Source organism: Neophocaena asiaeorientalis, unplaced genomic scaffold (genome assembly GCF_003031525.2).
Source record: "Neophocaena asiaeorientalis asiaeorientalis breed wild unplaced genomic scaffold, Neophocaena_asiaeorientalis_V1.1 scaffold362, whole genome shotgun sequence".
Classification (NCBI taxonomy): Eukaryota; Metazoa; Chordata; class Mammalia; order Artiodactyla; family Phocoenidae; genus Neophocaena; species Neophocaena asiaeorientalis.
This window is the reverse complement of record NW_020175700.1, coordinates 2,870,097-2,884,999: the sequence shown is the minus strand read 5'-3', so window position 1 is coordinate 2,884,999 and position 14,903 is coordinate 2,870,097. Positions and strand designations below refer to the sequence as shown.

Here is a 14,903-nt window from a genome sequence, read left to right as displayed (position 1 = left end):
TAGAATCTAAAAAAAAATGGTTCTGATGAGCCTAGGGGCAGGATAGGAATAAAGACGCAAATGTAGAGAATAGACTTGAGGACACAGGGAGGGGGAAGGGTAAGCTGGGATGAAGTGAGAGAGTAGCACTGACATATATATACTACCAAGCGTAAAGTGGATAGCTAGTGAGAAGCAGCTGCATAGCACAGGGAGGTCAGCTCAGTGCTTTGTGACCACCTAGAGGGGTGGGATAGGGAGGGTGGGAGGGAGGCTCAAGAGGGAGGGGATATGGGGATATATGTATACATACAGCTGATTCACGTTGTTATACATCAGAAACTAACACAATATTGTAAAGCAATTATACTCCAATAAAGATGTTAAAAGAATTGTTTTATTTTTTAAATTAGCAAAGTTTAAACCCACTTAATACTGGTTAGGGGGGTTCAATAAAACTCTTCTTTCATAAATTGCTGGTCACCTTCTAAATTGTTATAATTTTGGAAAATAATCTGGTAAAGTCTTAATAGCTTTTAATATAACCTTGAACTTCTATACTTTTAATGTATGCCTTGGAATAGTATTCTCACCTTTAGGAATATACACATCTAAAGAAATAAACTCTGATTTGGGAAAGACAATATACACCAAGTTTTTCAGGTAAAATGTTTTTGATTTAAAGTTAAATGGAATTGAACATAAGATCCCACGTGTGCTACTTTTACTACAGTGGCAAAGTCTCTACAGGACAATAGCAAGTGCTGCTCAAGATGAGCAGCAACTGGAGCTCTTGGACATTGCTGGTAGGGATGCAAAACAGCCACTCTGGGAAACAGCTTTTCAGTTTCTTATAAAGTTAAACATATAGTTTCAGTGTGATACCCAGCAATCCCAACCCTATGTATTTACCCCTGAGAAATGAAAACTTATGTGCACACAAAAACCTGTACATAAATATTTATAGAAGTTCTGTCCATAATTGTCAAAAACTGGAAATAATACAAATGTTCTGTAATGGGTACATCCACACAACGGAATGCAACTCAGTAATAAAAAAAAAAGGAGCGTGCTGTTGATACCCACAACTTGCATGAATCTCAAAGGCTCTATGCTGAGTGAAAGAAGGCAATCTCAAAAGCTGACACACTGTATGATTCCATTTGTATGGCCTTCTTGACAAGACGAAATTAAAGGGATGGAGAATAGGTAAGGGGTTGCCGAGTGTTAGGCCTGGGGATGTGACTACAAAGGGACAGCACTGGTGTTTGGGGGATGATGGAACTGCTCTGTCTCCATATTGTGGTGGTAGTTACACAAATCTATGCACATATTATAATTCATAGAACTGCACACCCCAAAATAGTCAATTTTACTATATGTTAATTTAAAAATAAAATTTAAATAAATATATGTAGGAAAAAATAGAAGATAACACACAAAAATTACAGTATTATTTGTTTAAAATCATGATTTTATGGGCAACTTTCTTATTTTTCCAATTTTATATGAATAAATATATTTTTATAAATTTTTATAATTGTTTGTTTACAAACAAACCTATCCAGGAACTCTAAAATCCTAGCAGTGTATGCAGTTTGGGAAGACAACAGATAGCCTTCATACTGCAATTGTATCTGAAGACAGTGTGCATTCTGGTCATTGAGGGCAGTTCAAATTGTGTCCAGGAGTCTGTTTATGAAATTAATAAAGTATGCAATTCACTTTAGAAAGTGGAAGTAGAAGTAATAACAGAACTTTTGCTTCCTTAAAAAGTCTCTTTTATCCACAAAATTTACTCTTGTAGAATTCCTCACTCACTTTTTTTTTCCCTCATTCACTTTTGATGCCAAATAAATGAGATTGTGTCAAAAGGCAATAATAACCCCATATATACATTCATTATCTCGTGTTATCCAATCCTGAGAAGGTGAGTGGGGTTAGTGTACACTCATCTCTTTGCAGAGAGGAAACCGAGGTAGAGAAACATTGGAGTGTAGGCAGCATGGCAATAAAAATTCCATTTGCTTTAACTTTTCTCCCAGGAGGTAGACTGTATTTTTTTGTGGCTTGCCAATAATGATATATAAGGTAATATTATCATATTGTTTTCTCTTGAGACTTTCCTGGACATCATTAGGAATGAAATAAGTGTTGTATGCCTTGAGAGATAAAGTATTTGTTTTCTCACTGAAAATTCACAAGTACTTTGACTGTAATGAAATACTCTCATCTGTTTGGTTTTTCAGGATTTTGTATTTCACGCTGATTCTGCCTCTGCAGTACCTTGAGCCTTTCTTTTCATGCATCTTCCTCAACCTACAGCTCATGGTCCTGCAAATTCTTAATCTTTACTGGGGTTACTTCATCCTGAAGATGCTCAAAAGATGTATATTCACAAAGGTAAGGGCTGTTCAAGTCTCATTGCTCTTAACAAATAGATTTCATTGCCAGATTGAAGGTGAGGCCCAGCTGGTGGAACATTCTACTTAATTTATAGTTAACCAGAATTTTTTTTTCTTGATTTGATCCGTCTTGATAAAAATTTCTCCAAACTATAGATTTTTCATTAAGTAGATTTCTAAGGTGTTCTTAAGAAATTGCTTTTATTAGAGGACAAGGGTCTTTTTTAAAAATTTCTGCCCAAAAATTGAATGCTGCTTCTTAAAGAATGTCCTAATAAGTCTAAATTTGCTCCAGTTTGGGGCAAGCTTTATGGTGTTGGTTGGGTACTGTTTCAGATCCTTGGTTTGTTTACCTTTGCTGAACATCCAGTTTGCACATAACGCTCTCCCCCTGAGCTTTCTCTTCCTCTCTGAAACTTTGTCCATCATTTGCCTATACTTTTTTCTGAAAACATCTTCTTCCCTAAGAAATTAATAATACATTTTAGACAAAAGAAGGGGCTTTTCTGTTTTGAATTCTAGTTTTTAATTTCAGAACAGGGGAGGAGAGGGCTTCAGAAATGAGTAAGACATAATCACTGCCTTTGGGGAAACAGCCCAGCATATAGTCGGGGAATATTCACCTGTTAGCAACTTATATATATTGTACAGAATGTCCGGTGCTGAAGAGAGGTCCCAGAAACTTGCTGAGAAAGACAAAAGAGAAATTAGGGAACCAGGGAAAGTTTCACTGAATAGATGGAATTTGACTGGAGTCTTTAAGGCATGTTAAAAAAAAAAAATCAAATCACAGCTCCTTCCTTGCCTGGAAATCATATATCCAAGGGAATTTTAATTAAGAATCTTTCAAGGTAAAAAGTTACAGCTGGCTCAGTTTTGGGTGTTACCTAATCCATGTATAACACAGCATTGTATCGTGACCAGAGTGAGTGACTCATATGTAACAGGTATGCTGGTAATTTACCAGATAAGCTCATTTTTTGATCAACTCTCTGATTAATTCATTTTCCTACTTTAGCAATTGTGTCTCAAAGATCATTGAAGAGCTGACAAATGAAGTGGATGTGGCCATAATTGACCTCTAGATCTTCTAAATCTAGACAGAGGTATAGGAAATTGGGCTACATCTGCATTAATCTCAAGCCAAATCCTGAAAGTTATTTTACTTTTTTAAACTAAATTACTGACTTGAGCTTGTTTTCCTGAGAGTAGATTCTTTCCTTTAAAGCTGGAGTGCCCCCAAAAAAAAAAAAAAATTTCATTGAATGGTTCTAGTTTATTAATGTTCTAAATAGTTTTTCTATGATCTCTGCAAAAGTTATTTTATCCCTAAGTGACAGATACAGTTCAAGTAACTGAGATAAACTTAAGAATTTGAGCAGTTAGACAATTTGCACATCCAGGGGTTGGACAGAAGGCAGGTCACTGAACTGAGCCTGCCTGACCTTTGGGTCCAGCCTTCCTGGAGCTCCTGTCCCTAGGCAGAAATGGTTCCCTTATTAACTGGTGAGTGACAGTAATTACAGGCTTGGAAGGGATCCAGGCAGAACAAAACTTGGAAACCAGAAAATACCCTTGTTTGGTTTCATCATGATTTTCATATTTCTGATCTCTAATGGGTTGTACGAAGCCTGATAAAAACCCAGTGGGTTGGGGAGCTGTGGACAGGAATTCCTGATTTCTCATGCTGTACTTTGGAAAAGCTGTTTCCAATTGCAATTTGACAGCAGCAGTGGAGGCCCCCGCAGCCCTAATCCTTGCAGTCCGCATGACTTCAGCTGGCTTGCATGTGCACTCTGTTTTCCACAGTAGTGGCAAATCTGGCTGTGAAATCAGCTTCTTCCTCCAAAGCCATAAAGCCGACTTTTAAAGAATGCTGTTTGAAGGCATAGTTGCATTGCAAAGGGGAGGAGAGGGACAGAGGCAGGAGTTGAAATTTTTAGAGGAACAACTAACAAGTCAGTTTTCAATTCTATTTAATAAATATTTAGCATTTCATACACACCACAATTGTTACAAAGGTGACTAATTCTTGATATTTAAAAAATGGAATTGCAGAGGTTTGTAGGCCTCCAAAAAAAATTTTTTTTAATCCTATAACAGCAATTGAGAATTTGTCTTTTCAAGTTCTTTATATCTGGCAGGGCCCTAATAAGTAATTTTGAATATGTAAATGAATAAATAATTTGGATGGCAAGTTACAAAATAATTTATTAATCTGTTTATGGTCTCTATGAATTTGCATGGTAGACTGAAAAGACAAAAGTGATTATTCTTAAAAACAGTGATTTTTTGAAGTATTCACATCTTATTTTCCCTAAACAATAATATCGTTGCATACATATGATGAGTGAGGACCTTCTACGATTTCTACCTTAAAATAACAATATCACTGTAATTTCAGGCCACTAACATATACACACCATAGTTGGCAGTCATCTTGCTGTTTGAGAACAAGAGTTGGCACTGAAACCTAACTGGTTCCTATAAAGTGGATGATTTTGTGATGAACTACCAGCCTACACATCACATCCGGAAGTATGACGGGCTGACATATTCAACCTGTCATTCTCTTCGCAAACATGAGAAGTGCTTTCAGAGGAAATTAGAAGAAGCATAGCATGCTTTTGTTTAATGTTACTTAAGAGAACTTGATCATCCTTAAGCTTTTATTTTCTTCTTTCTAAATATCATACTGAGTGCTGGCCAGCTTGAGCATGTTTCTGTGACATCTTAGGCTGGTTCATTGCCAAGACGTGGAGGTGGAGCTGTAGCCTGCAGCCCTTACACCCAGGCTGGAGAAGCCAGCCCCTTGGCCACTGGCCCCAGCCATCTGCTCTCTACAGGCAGTGTCTCTTAAGTTCACAGAATGACATTTACACATGCTGAACTGTTTCAGTTAAAGAAAGGAACCCTCTAATAAACATGAGGAAACTGAGGCCTCAACCAAATTCACACAGTAATCGCATGGCAAAGCCTGAGTCTCTTAACTTGTAATACTTCACCTTTTCTAATTATTCAGGGAAGAAAATTAATAACCAGAAAATTAATTTTAAATATTTGTATGGAGTAAAAAATAGTGAGAACAGAAACAAATGGAGTAATCAAGATAGTAGATTAAAACACAGATCCTTCAAGTTATTTTTGAACTTTTTAAAAGCATAAAAACAGTTTTGTAATGTAATTTTTTATTTTTAATAATTTTTACTTCCTAGTGAAACATTTAGGGTAATAGCTAAGACTACAGGCTCTGTGTAGATTCAAATCTTAGCTCTCCCATTTATGGCTGTGTGATCTTGGGCATATTATTTCTATTTATTGCCTCAGCTTCCTCACCTGTAACATGGGGCTGATGATATTAGTGCCTCCCTTACAGGAGAAAGCCCTTAGAACAGCATCTGGCATCCAGTGTGCACATGATACACATTAGCTGCTGTCATCACTGTCACTGTTACAATATACATGGGTTCCTTGGGCAGAGACCTTGTGAATTCCAAGTGGCCTGACAGTTTGCTCTCACTCAAGCTCTCTCTTCCATTTGCTTAAATAAGGCTGCAGCTGATGTCAGGGGTCAGTCCTAGACTTTCCACCAGTGGCTCTAATGACAGTTTCCTAAGCTGTCTTCTGCCAATTGACTTTCATGACTCACATTCTAGATGGCACTTTTTGACACATTCTCTCAGATATCAGCATATTAGGGAAGAAATACAAAATCTGTAACTTCCAAGAAGACTTCAAGTCTCTTTTGTTAGTAGGCAATAGTGGATGTAAAAACTGCCATTTGCTGATCAAGACATTATAAAAATACCACAAAGGCTGACTACTGAGAGTGTTAGAAAAATGCTATTGGTTTATATTTCCATATTTCTGGATATTTATATAGATTAACTAGATTAACAATCTATTCAAGAAACAACAGTGGAATTTATAAAATTTGATAACAAAAATAACTTTGCAAAGTTGCTGGGCTCAAAGGATTTCAAGTTTGAATATTCTATACTACATGTTCAGCCCAGCCACAAAATAGAGAATCCCATAGGATTTTAGAGCTAGAAGAGACCACTAAATGTCTACCAGGACACCAGGACCCTCCTCACGGCCTTGCTACTGTGGCTTACCACTCATGTTCATGTAGATGGTAGTCTCTCTTGTATGGAGGAAGAGAGAGCTGAGTGAGGAAGGGACGTGCCTTACCCGAGGTCACACAGGACTGGGGATTCCTCAGGCTAATTCTGTGCTCTCTGCCTCCCCAGGAATAGTGTGCTTCTGTGTGTATGTGTGTGTGTGTGTGTGTGTGTATGTTTAGTGTGGCTTATGCTCCGTTCCCACAAACTTCATGATCTTATCATAAACTTTGCTTGGTTACCTTACAAATAATCAATTAATTCCAGCTCTTCATAGAGGGTTCTCTTTAGAAAATCTCATTAAGGATATTCCCATTAGGGGATTTCCTGGCTTAAATCAGTCATAAACCTATTTTGTGTGTTTTTTTTTTTTAATAAACCTGAAGTGTAGAGTTGTTTAAAGGAGCCAAAGTAGACTAGGCAACCATATGAATGGTTCTAAGATAATAAAGAAAGGGAAAAAAAAGTATCATGAGTAAGAGCCAAGCCCTACAAGTAAACTGGCCTCTTCCTAGCTCCATATGCCCCCAACGGAATTCCTGTTGCTTTGCCTTCGACTGGGAGGCCTCCAAAATAGACCCACAGGTACAGCCAGGGCACCAAGGTGGTTGCTTGGGAGAAGACCCAACCTCACACTCACAATGGAGATGGAAGCGGCCCAGAACTGGAAGGAGGGGGTCACCTGCTAAAAGAGAAAATGGAGGCTCAGAGGGAGAAAGGGACTTCGTAAGGCCGTGCAAATCAGGACTGGAACCCCCAGCAACCTTCTCAGTGAATACCTCTTTTCCACACCAGGATAACATTATGTAGGCATTTTCTTACACTGGCATGGTCATAAAACAAGATTTTATTTCAGTTTTCTTCAATCCACCCTCTCTTCCTTTGGAGACATGGAAAGCAGCTGGGTGCCAGCAGCTGAGTGGGGCCTGTTCCCTCTAGAAGATTTCAGATGCTGGGTGTCTGTTTTAAAATGGCGGATCTGGGGCTTCCCTGGTGGCACAGTGGTTAAGAATCTGCCTGCCAATGCAGGGGACACGGGTTCGAGCCCTGTTCCGGGAAGATCCCACATACCGCGGAGCAACTAAGCCCGTGCACCACAACTACTGAGCCTGCGCTCTAGAGCCCGTGCTCCACAACAAGAGAAGCCACGGCGATGAGAAGCCCGCGCACCACAATGCAGAGTAGCTCCAGCTTGCCGCAACTAGAGAAAGCCCGCACGTAACGAGGACCCAACACAGCCAAAAATAAACAAATAAATAAGTTTAAAAAAAATGGCGGACCTCCCTTCCCTGCAATTGCCCGTGAATTATGTAATTATACTACAGTGATTTTCCATACTTACTTTATCACATATTGGCTCCCTTTGTGTGTGCTCTTAACTTTTTTGTCTTATGTGTTTTCTAACAATGGTTTTCAAGATACTGTTCTTGGAGGTACTGGACTATGCAGGTCGTTTGATGGACAAGAGGTTAACTGAAGCTGTTATAAAAGGAAGGGACTTGTTCAGGTGAGAGCTGTCCCATGAAGCATTTTTGAGGATAGCAATGGATACTTAAATCCTGCTTTCTTTCCTCTGTCTCAAATGTTGACCTGATGCTCCCCTGATGGTATTTCGCTGAAGCTGAAAAGGAGGGTGAGCTATGGGTGAAAAGTGAAGAGATAAAAGAAGCTCTGACATCTCTTGTACCCACGGTTTTAAAAATAATTTCACAAAATGCAGTGGGTTTTTATATATTCCTGAAAGGAATGGATATTCTTCATTTCATTAGTAGAAAAACAGACACACAAGCACATGCACGTAAACACACATACACACACAGATGTTGTATATGGAACTTGAGTTTCTGTTTCTGTATCAGCCTAGACAAGGGGACAAGCACAATTCATGGCTTGTTAATAAATCTATGCATTCACACCAGTATGTGAAAGCTTTATTAATGGCCCCTTGGGGCAGAGAGATTGGTAAGAGCAGGTGTGGGGGGAGAGTGTACCCTGGCCAACACTGTCCCTGTTTACCTACCTCCCAGTTTTCTGTGGCTGCACCCCTCCCTGTGTGGGGCAAGGTCCCACCCCCCACTACAGAAGTCTCAGAAGGGAGCGTTATGTAACACAAAAGGAACCCTATTCTTGAAAACTCATTCTGTTTGTAGATATGGATGAAATTAGTTCCTTTTTAAAACATTTTCATTTTGATTTATCATGTGGGCTTTAGCGCTTGAATGATTTATGATGCAGATGGCTTTATCTGAGTTCTGTTTTGGGGAATAACAAGCATGCTATCTGTGGAACTCTGACTCTCAGTGGGGCTCTTTTCTGCAAATGGTGTCTCCTTGCCACACGCGGCAGACTCAGGAAATCTTAAAGCGAGCAGCACTGGGCACGTACCCTCTTCCTGTGGCTCTGAAGCACGTTCTGCAGGCCTGCCCTGAGACCTGTCATTTCCACAATGTTGCTTGAAGCAGCTCAGGCCTGTAGGTATACTTCTGTAATGTTTTCGGTGTGAACCTGGAGACTGTGGTCAGATCTTCTAAGGGAATGGGATTGGCAGTTCTTACTCGTTGGCTGGGTTGGGACCTCTGACCCAGTCTCTGGAGCACTGCGCTGAGGCCTGGCCACAGTGGGGACACAGTCTAAACTCAGTACTGGTCCCACCCAGTAGCTACACCGGGTGGCTACTTACATCATGATTTGATAGAAGCCAGTCAACCTCCCTGCACCCCTAACAATCAATTTACCCACTTCTCTGGGTGTGAGATGGTGTGAAGAGTATAGAGAAAGTCCAGCCTCCTTGAGACCCCAAGATCTTGGCTGTCCAGAAAATGAATAATGAGGAGAGGGTAAAACTCAGTGAATGCGTAGAAGAGACCTAATCAAACTTTGTCTACTTTCTGTAGCCATTGTTTCTTCCCCATATCAGTTGTGAGTATTTGTGTGTGCACATGTGTATACACAGAAGGCTTTTAGGGGTACTCTGGGATTCCACACCTGTGAGGGAGGGAAAGGAGCTGGACTGGGCAGAGGGAGAAATTAAACTGTGATGTAATTGCTACAAAGGCCTCAGCCAACCCTACAGAGCACTCTAGAGCTGAGTGGCCCTTCAGAGATATCCCAGTTGAAGCAAAGGGGCCAGACCTCTGTACCCCAGCATTAGCCTGTTACTGGACATGGGCTGCCCTGTGCAAAGGGGCATAACTCTGGTCAAGGGAGTTCCCTTCATCCAAGGATAAGACCAGAGAAGGACACAGCTGGGAGCTCCCATAGCTGGGAAATTAGAGCTGTGGTCCTGAAGGGGTTTCTGGGCTGTGCATCATGGTGTCCACATGGCCTCCGATCTCTGCCTGCCCTACCCCAAAACAAATGCCAGCCCCCACAAACAGGATTGCATTTACCCTCTGTAGGGAGGCAGACTAAGGATCAAAGGGTATGGCTTCCCAAACACTGAGATGTGAGGCCTTAGAGAAGTTATTTATTTTTTCACCCTCTACTTTCTTTCTTTCTTTGTTTTTTAATTGAGGTATAGTTGATTTACAATATTATACTAGTTTCAAGTGTACAACATAATGATTCAATATGTTTATAGATTATATTCCATTTATGGCTATATTTCCCCATGCTGTACAATATATCCTCATTGCTTATTTATTTCCTACATAGTAGTTTGTGTCTCTTGATCCCATACCCCTATCTGCCCCTCCCCCCTCCCTTCTCCCCACTGGTAACCACTAGTTTGATCTCTGTATCTGTGAGGCCATTTCTGTTTTGTTATATACATTCATTTGTTTTATCTTTTAGATTCCACATGTAGATAACATAGAGTGTCTTTGTCTGACTTATTTCACTAAGCATAATACTCTTTAGGTCCATTCATGTTGTTGCAAATGGCAGAATTTCATTCTTTTTTAATGGCTGAGTAGTATTCCATTGTATATATATACCACATCTTCTTTATCCATTCTTCTGTTGATGAGCACTTACTGTTGCTTCCATGTCTTGGCTGTTGTAAATGATGCTGCTATGAACATTGGGGTATATGTATCTTTTCAAATTAGTGTGTTTGTTTTCTTCTGATATATGATGGGAATTGCTGTGGGATTGCTGGGTCTTATGGTAGTTGTATTTTCAGTGTTTTTGAGGAACCTCCATACTGTCTTCCATAGTGGCTGCACCAATTTACAATCCCACAAACATTGTACTAGGATTCTAAATGATAATCTTGCTGGGTAGAGTACACTAGTTTGCAAGGTTTCCCTTTCAGCACTTTAAATACATCATGCCACTTCCTTCTGGCTGGCTAAGTCACTGCAGAAAAATCAGCTGATAGCCTTATGGGGGTTCCCTTGTATATGACTCTTTGTTTTTTTCTTGTTGCCTTTAGAATTCTTGCTTCATCTCTAACTTTTGCCATTGTAATTGTGATATGCCTTGGTGTGGGTCTGTTTAGGTTCATCTTATTTGGTTCATCTTCTGTGCCTCTTTTATCTGGATATCTGTTTCCTTCCAGGTTTGGGAAGTTTTCAGCCATAATTCCATTAAATACATTTTCAACCCCTTTTTCTCTCTCTTCTCCTTCTGGGATACTTGATGATATCCCAGAGATCCCTTAAACTATTTCCACTAAGAAAAAGAATTTTTTTCTTTTTGCTGTTTTGATTGTGTGATTTCCATTTTTCTATCTTCTAGATAACTTATGTGTTCTTCTGTATCTAGTCTGATGTTCATTCCTTTTAGTGTGTTTTTTACTTCAGTTATTGTATTCTTCAGTTCTGACTGGTTATTTTTTTATATATAAATTTATTTATTTATTTATTTTTATTTATTTTTGGCTGCACTGGGTCTTCATTGCTGTGTGCAGGCTTTCTCTAGTTACGGCGATCAGGGGCTACTCTTTGTTGTGGTGTGTGGGCTTCTCATTGTGGTGGCCTCTCTTGTTGTGGAGCACAGGCTGTAGGCATGCGGCCTTCAGTAGTTGCAGCACGCAGGCTCAGTAGTTGTGGCTCGCGGGCTCTAGAGCACAGGCTCAGTAGTTGTGGTGCACAGGCTTAGTTGCTCTGTGGCATTTGGGATCTTCCTGGACCAGGGCTCAAACCCATGTCCCCTGCATTGGCAGGCGGATTCTTAACCACTGCACCACCAGGGAAGCCCTGACTGGTTATTTTTTATACTTTCTAGTTCCTTGTTAAATTTTTTCACTGTGTTCATTCGTTCTTTTCCCTGATTCAGTTAGCATTCTTATTACTAATGCTTTTAATTCTTTATCTAGTAAATTGTTTATTTCTGTTTCATTAGTGTTGTTTTTTTCAGGGGTTTTCCTTGCTCTTTCAATTGAGACAAATTCCTCTGTCTTATTTTGCTTATCTTCCTCTCTCTATGAAATTAGGTGAAATAGTTACCTACTGTGGTCTTGAAGGGATCTCCTTATGTGAGAGCATCCTTATATAGTCTGCATGTGCCCAGTGGCTTTGGTGGGAGAGTTGGATCTGGCATGAACACAAGTCATGTCTTTCCTCAGGGTGTACTGGCAGCTATCACCTTGGTAGGAGGTGGGCCTGGAGAAGGAAGGGCTAGGACCAAAGCCAGGTGTGAGGTAGGGCTTCCCCTCTGCTCAGTGGATGTCACACCCCTATTGGGGGTGGGGTCATGTCCCAAGTTTCTGGAGCAGAAACCCTGAGGGTCAGGTGGAGCTGGCACAGCTCTTTTTAACTGTGTGCTCTACACCCCTCCCAGCACTGGCATACTCAGCCCCAGTGGGAAGCAGTGCTGGAGCAAGATGGGCTGGTGTGGGTATTCAGCGAGGGACAGGGCAGGGGCTGTGGCAGTCTGGCTGCCAACAGAGATATAATCTGCCTCTGATGCACTGTCTCTGCAATTGTCAGGAATGGCTGCCTGCTTCCTGCTCAGGTGCTGCTTAGGGTTTGAGCTGCCGCAGCATCTCACAGCTGAGCTTTTTCCTTGGTTGTGGCTGCCTATGTTCCCATGTGGAGTTACAATGCAAGGCAAACAGTGCTGGGGTGTTGGATCAGCTCAGGCTGGGGTGCGCACTGAGGTGGTCACGGGAGACCAGTCAGCCAGCCACGTGGTCTCAATCCACCCTTTCTGCCCTGCTTTGGGAGCAAGCAAGCATTCCCACACTCCTCTTGAGCAGAGTCCAGGCTTCCCTCAGCCCTTATGTTAGTACCACCAGCCCTCCAACTAGCCATGGGGTCTTATCTTCCCTTTGTTGGACCCCAGAGCTGAGGCGGCCAATATGTGGCTCAAACTGCTCACTCCCCAGGGAGGATCTCCACCCATGTCATCTTCCTTTTCTCTGAGTCCCCTCCCAGGGGCACAGGTACCGACCCAATTGCTTCTTTTTCCTTCCTGCCTGATTTCGCATGTATCTTTCTTACAGCCTTGGTTGTACAGGAGTCTTTCTGCCAGTTTTCAGTTAGTTTTCAGTGAGAATTTTTCCACATATAGGTATATTTTCAATGTGTTCATGGGGGGAGACAAGTTCTGTGTCCTTCTACTCTGCCATCTTGATTTGAGTCTCCACCCTCTGTTCTGTAATTCAAGTTGATAACTGCCTTACCTTCCTTACAGGGTTGTGGCAAGGATAAAATGCTATGATGTAAATGAAATTACTCTCTAAACTGTGAGGTGTGAAGTATGTGGTAGTGTCATAATCATGGAACCAAACATTCCATGGTCTCCGAGTCAGTCTCAATCCCAGTTGTACTTTCCTGTTCCCCGCTCACTCCCAAGACACTCATTTCTCTCATGCTGTATATCCTTTTTGAGCTGTGGAAAATAGGTTACTGAACGCTAGCCCACCCACTGAGGCATTGAAACACTTCGCTGAGGTGCTTGGTGAGAAAACCTGCCACTTGCAGGTTTCTGGAGTGGGAAGGGGTGAGGAGGTGGTCACTGCCCTATGAAGAGGTTTGGGGTCAGACCAGGCCTTTCCAAGAGGTTTCAGAAAGCTGTTGGGAAACAGATGCCCCATGTGCTTGCTCTCATCACCAGTGGAGAAGGCGGCCCTCCTGGCTCCCAGTCTGGCTCCACAGGTCCCAGCAGTGCTGACTGCCTCTCTTCGCCATGAGGGATATGTGTTCCAGAGGCATCCTTGAAATCAGCAGGTCTGTCTCTGGCTCAGGGCTTCTCAGCAGTGAGTGGCACTAGAGACATCCTGGGCCAGATAATTATTTGTTGTAGGGGGTGTCCTGTGCACTATAGGTTGTTTAGCAGAATCCCTGGCCTCTACTCAGCAGATGCTAGTAGCACTCTCACCTACAGTATGACAACCACAAATGTCTCCAGATGTTGCCAGATGTTCCCAGGCAAAAATCTCCATGATTGGGAATCACCACCTATATGCACATATATCCTTTTCCCCTTTTTGTAAAATAAATCATGTTTTCTTCCTCAAGCACAGAAACAGTATTGTTTATAGAAGTTTAAAGGCTTTCATTGCCCTATTTATTTACTTACTCCTGTCCTTTGTGCTATTGTTGTCATGCATTTAATTATATATAATAATATATAATGTTTATATAAAAATATAAATATAGGGCTTCCCTGGTGGCGCAGTGGTTGAGAGTCCACCTGCCGATGCAGGGGAGTGCCCCAGTCCGGGAAGATCCCACATGCCGCGGAGCGGCTGGGCCCGTGAGCCATGGCCGCTGAGCCCGTGCGTCTGGAGCCTGTGCCCCGCAACGGGAGAGGCCACAACAGTGGGAGGCCTGCGTACTGCAAAAAATAAATAAATATATATAAATATTAATTATAAATTACATATTATATTGCTTTTTTGCTTTAAACAATTAATTATTTTAAAAATTAAAAAAAATTTAATGTCTTTTATATTTCCCTACATGTATATCATTTCTGGCTCTCTTCATTCCTTTGTGTAAATGTAAGTATCCGTCTGGTATCATCTTTTTCTCTGTTCTTTATTCCCCATGAAGACACTCATTTCATGTAGTGCAGGTCTGCTTGTGATTAATTATCTCAGCTTTTGTTTGTCTGAAAAAGTCCTTAATTTTTCCTTTTCTTTTTCTTTTTTCCCTTTTCTTTCACTACTTTGGAGATGCTCCTGCATTGTCTTCTGGCTTACATACTTTATGGTGAGATGTTGCTATCTTATTTTTTTTGTTACTCTAAATAATGTGTCTTCTTCTGGCTGCTTTTCTCTTTAATACTAATTTCAGTGATTATGACATGTCTTGGTGTGCTTTTTTTTGTTGTTGTTGTGGCCTCTCCTGTGGCGGAGCACAGGCTCTGGACGCGCAGGCTCAGCGGCCGTGGCTCACGGGCCCAGCCGCTCCGCGGCATGTGGGATCTTCCTGGACCAGGGCACGAACATGTGCCCCCTGCATCGGCAGGCAGACTCTCAACCACTGTGCCACCAGGGGAGCCC

The 14,903-nt window shown here is 41.5% G+C and overlaps 1 protein-coding gene across 1 annotated transcript in view; it reads left to right on the top strand.

Moving 5' to 3' along the window:
* Positions 1-14,903, top strand: part of CERS3 (ceramide synthase 3) — a 96,684-nt gene that overhangs the window by 52,557 nt on the left and 29,224 nt on the right. Inside the window, exon 9 of the mRNA XM_024732070.1 lies at positions 2,229-2,382. Within this exon, the coding sequence (XP_024587838.1) occupies positions 2,229-2,382 (154 nt within the window). The remainder of the gene's footprint in view (positions 1-2,228; positions 2,383-14,903) is intronic.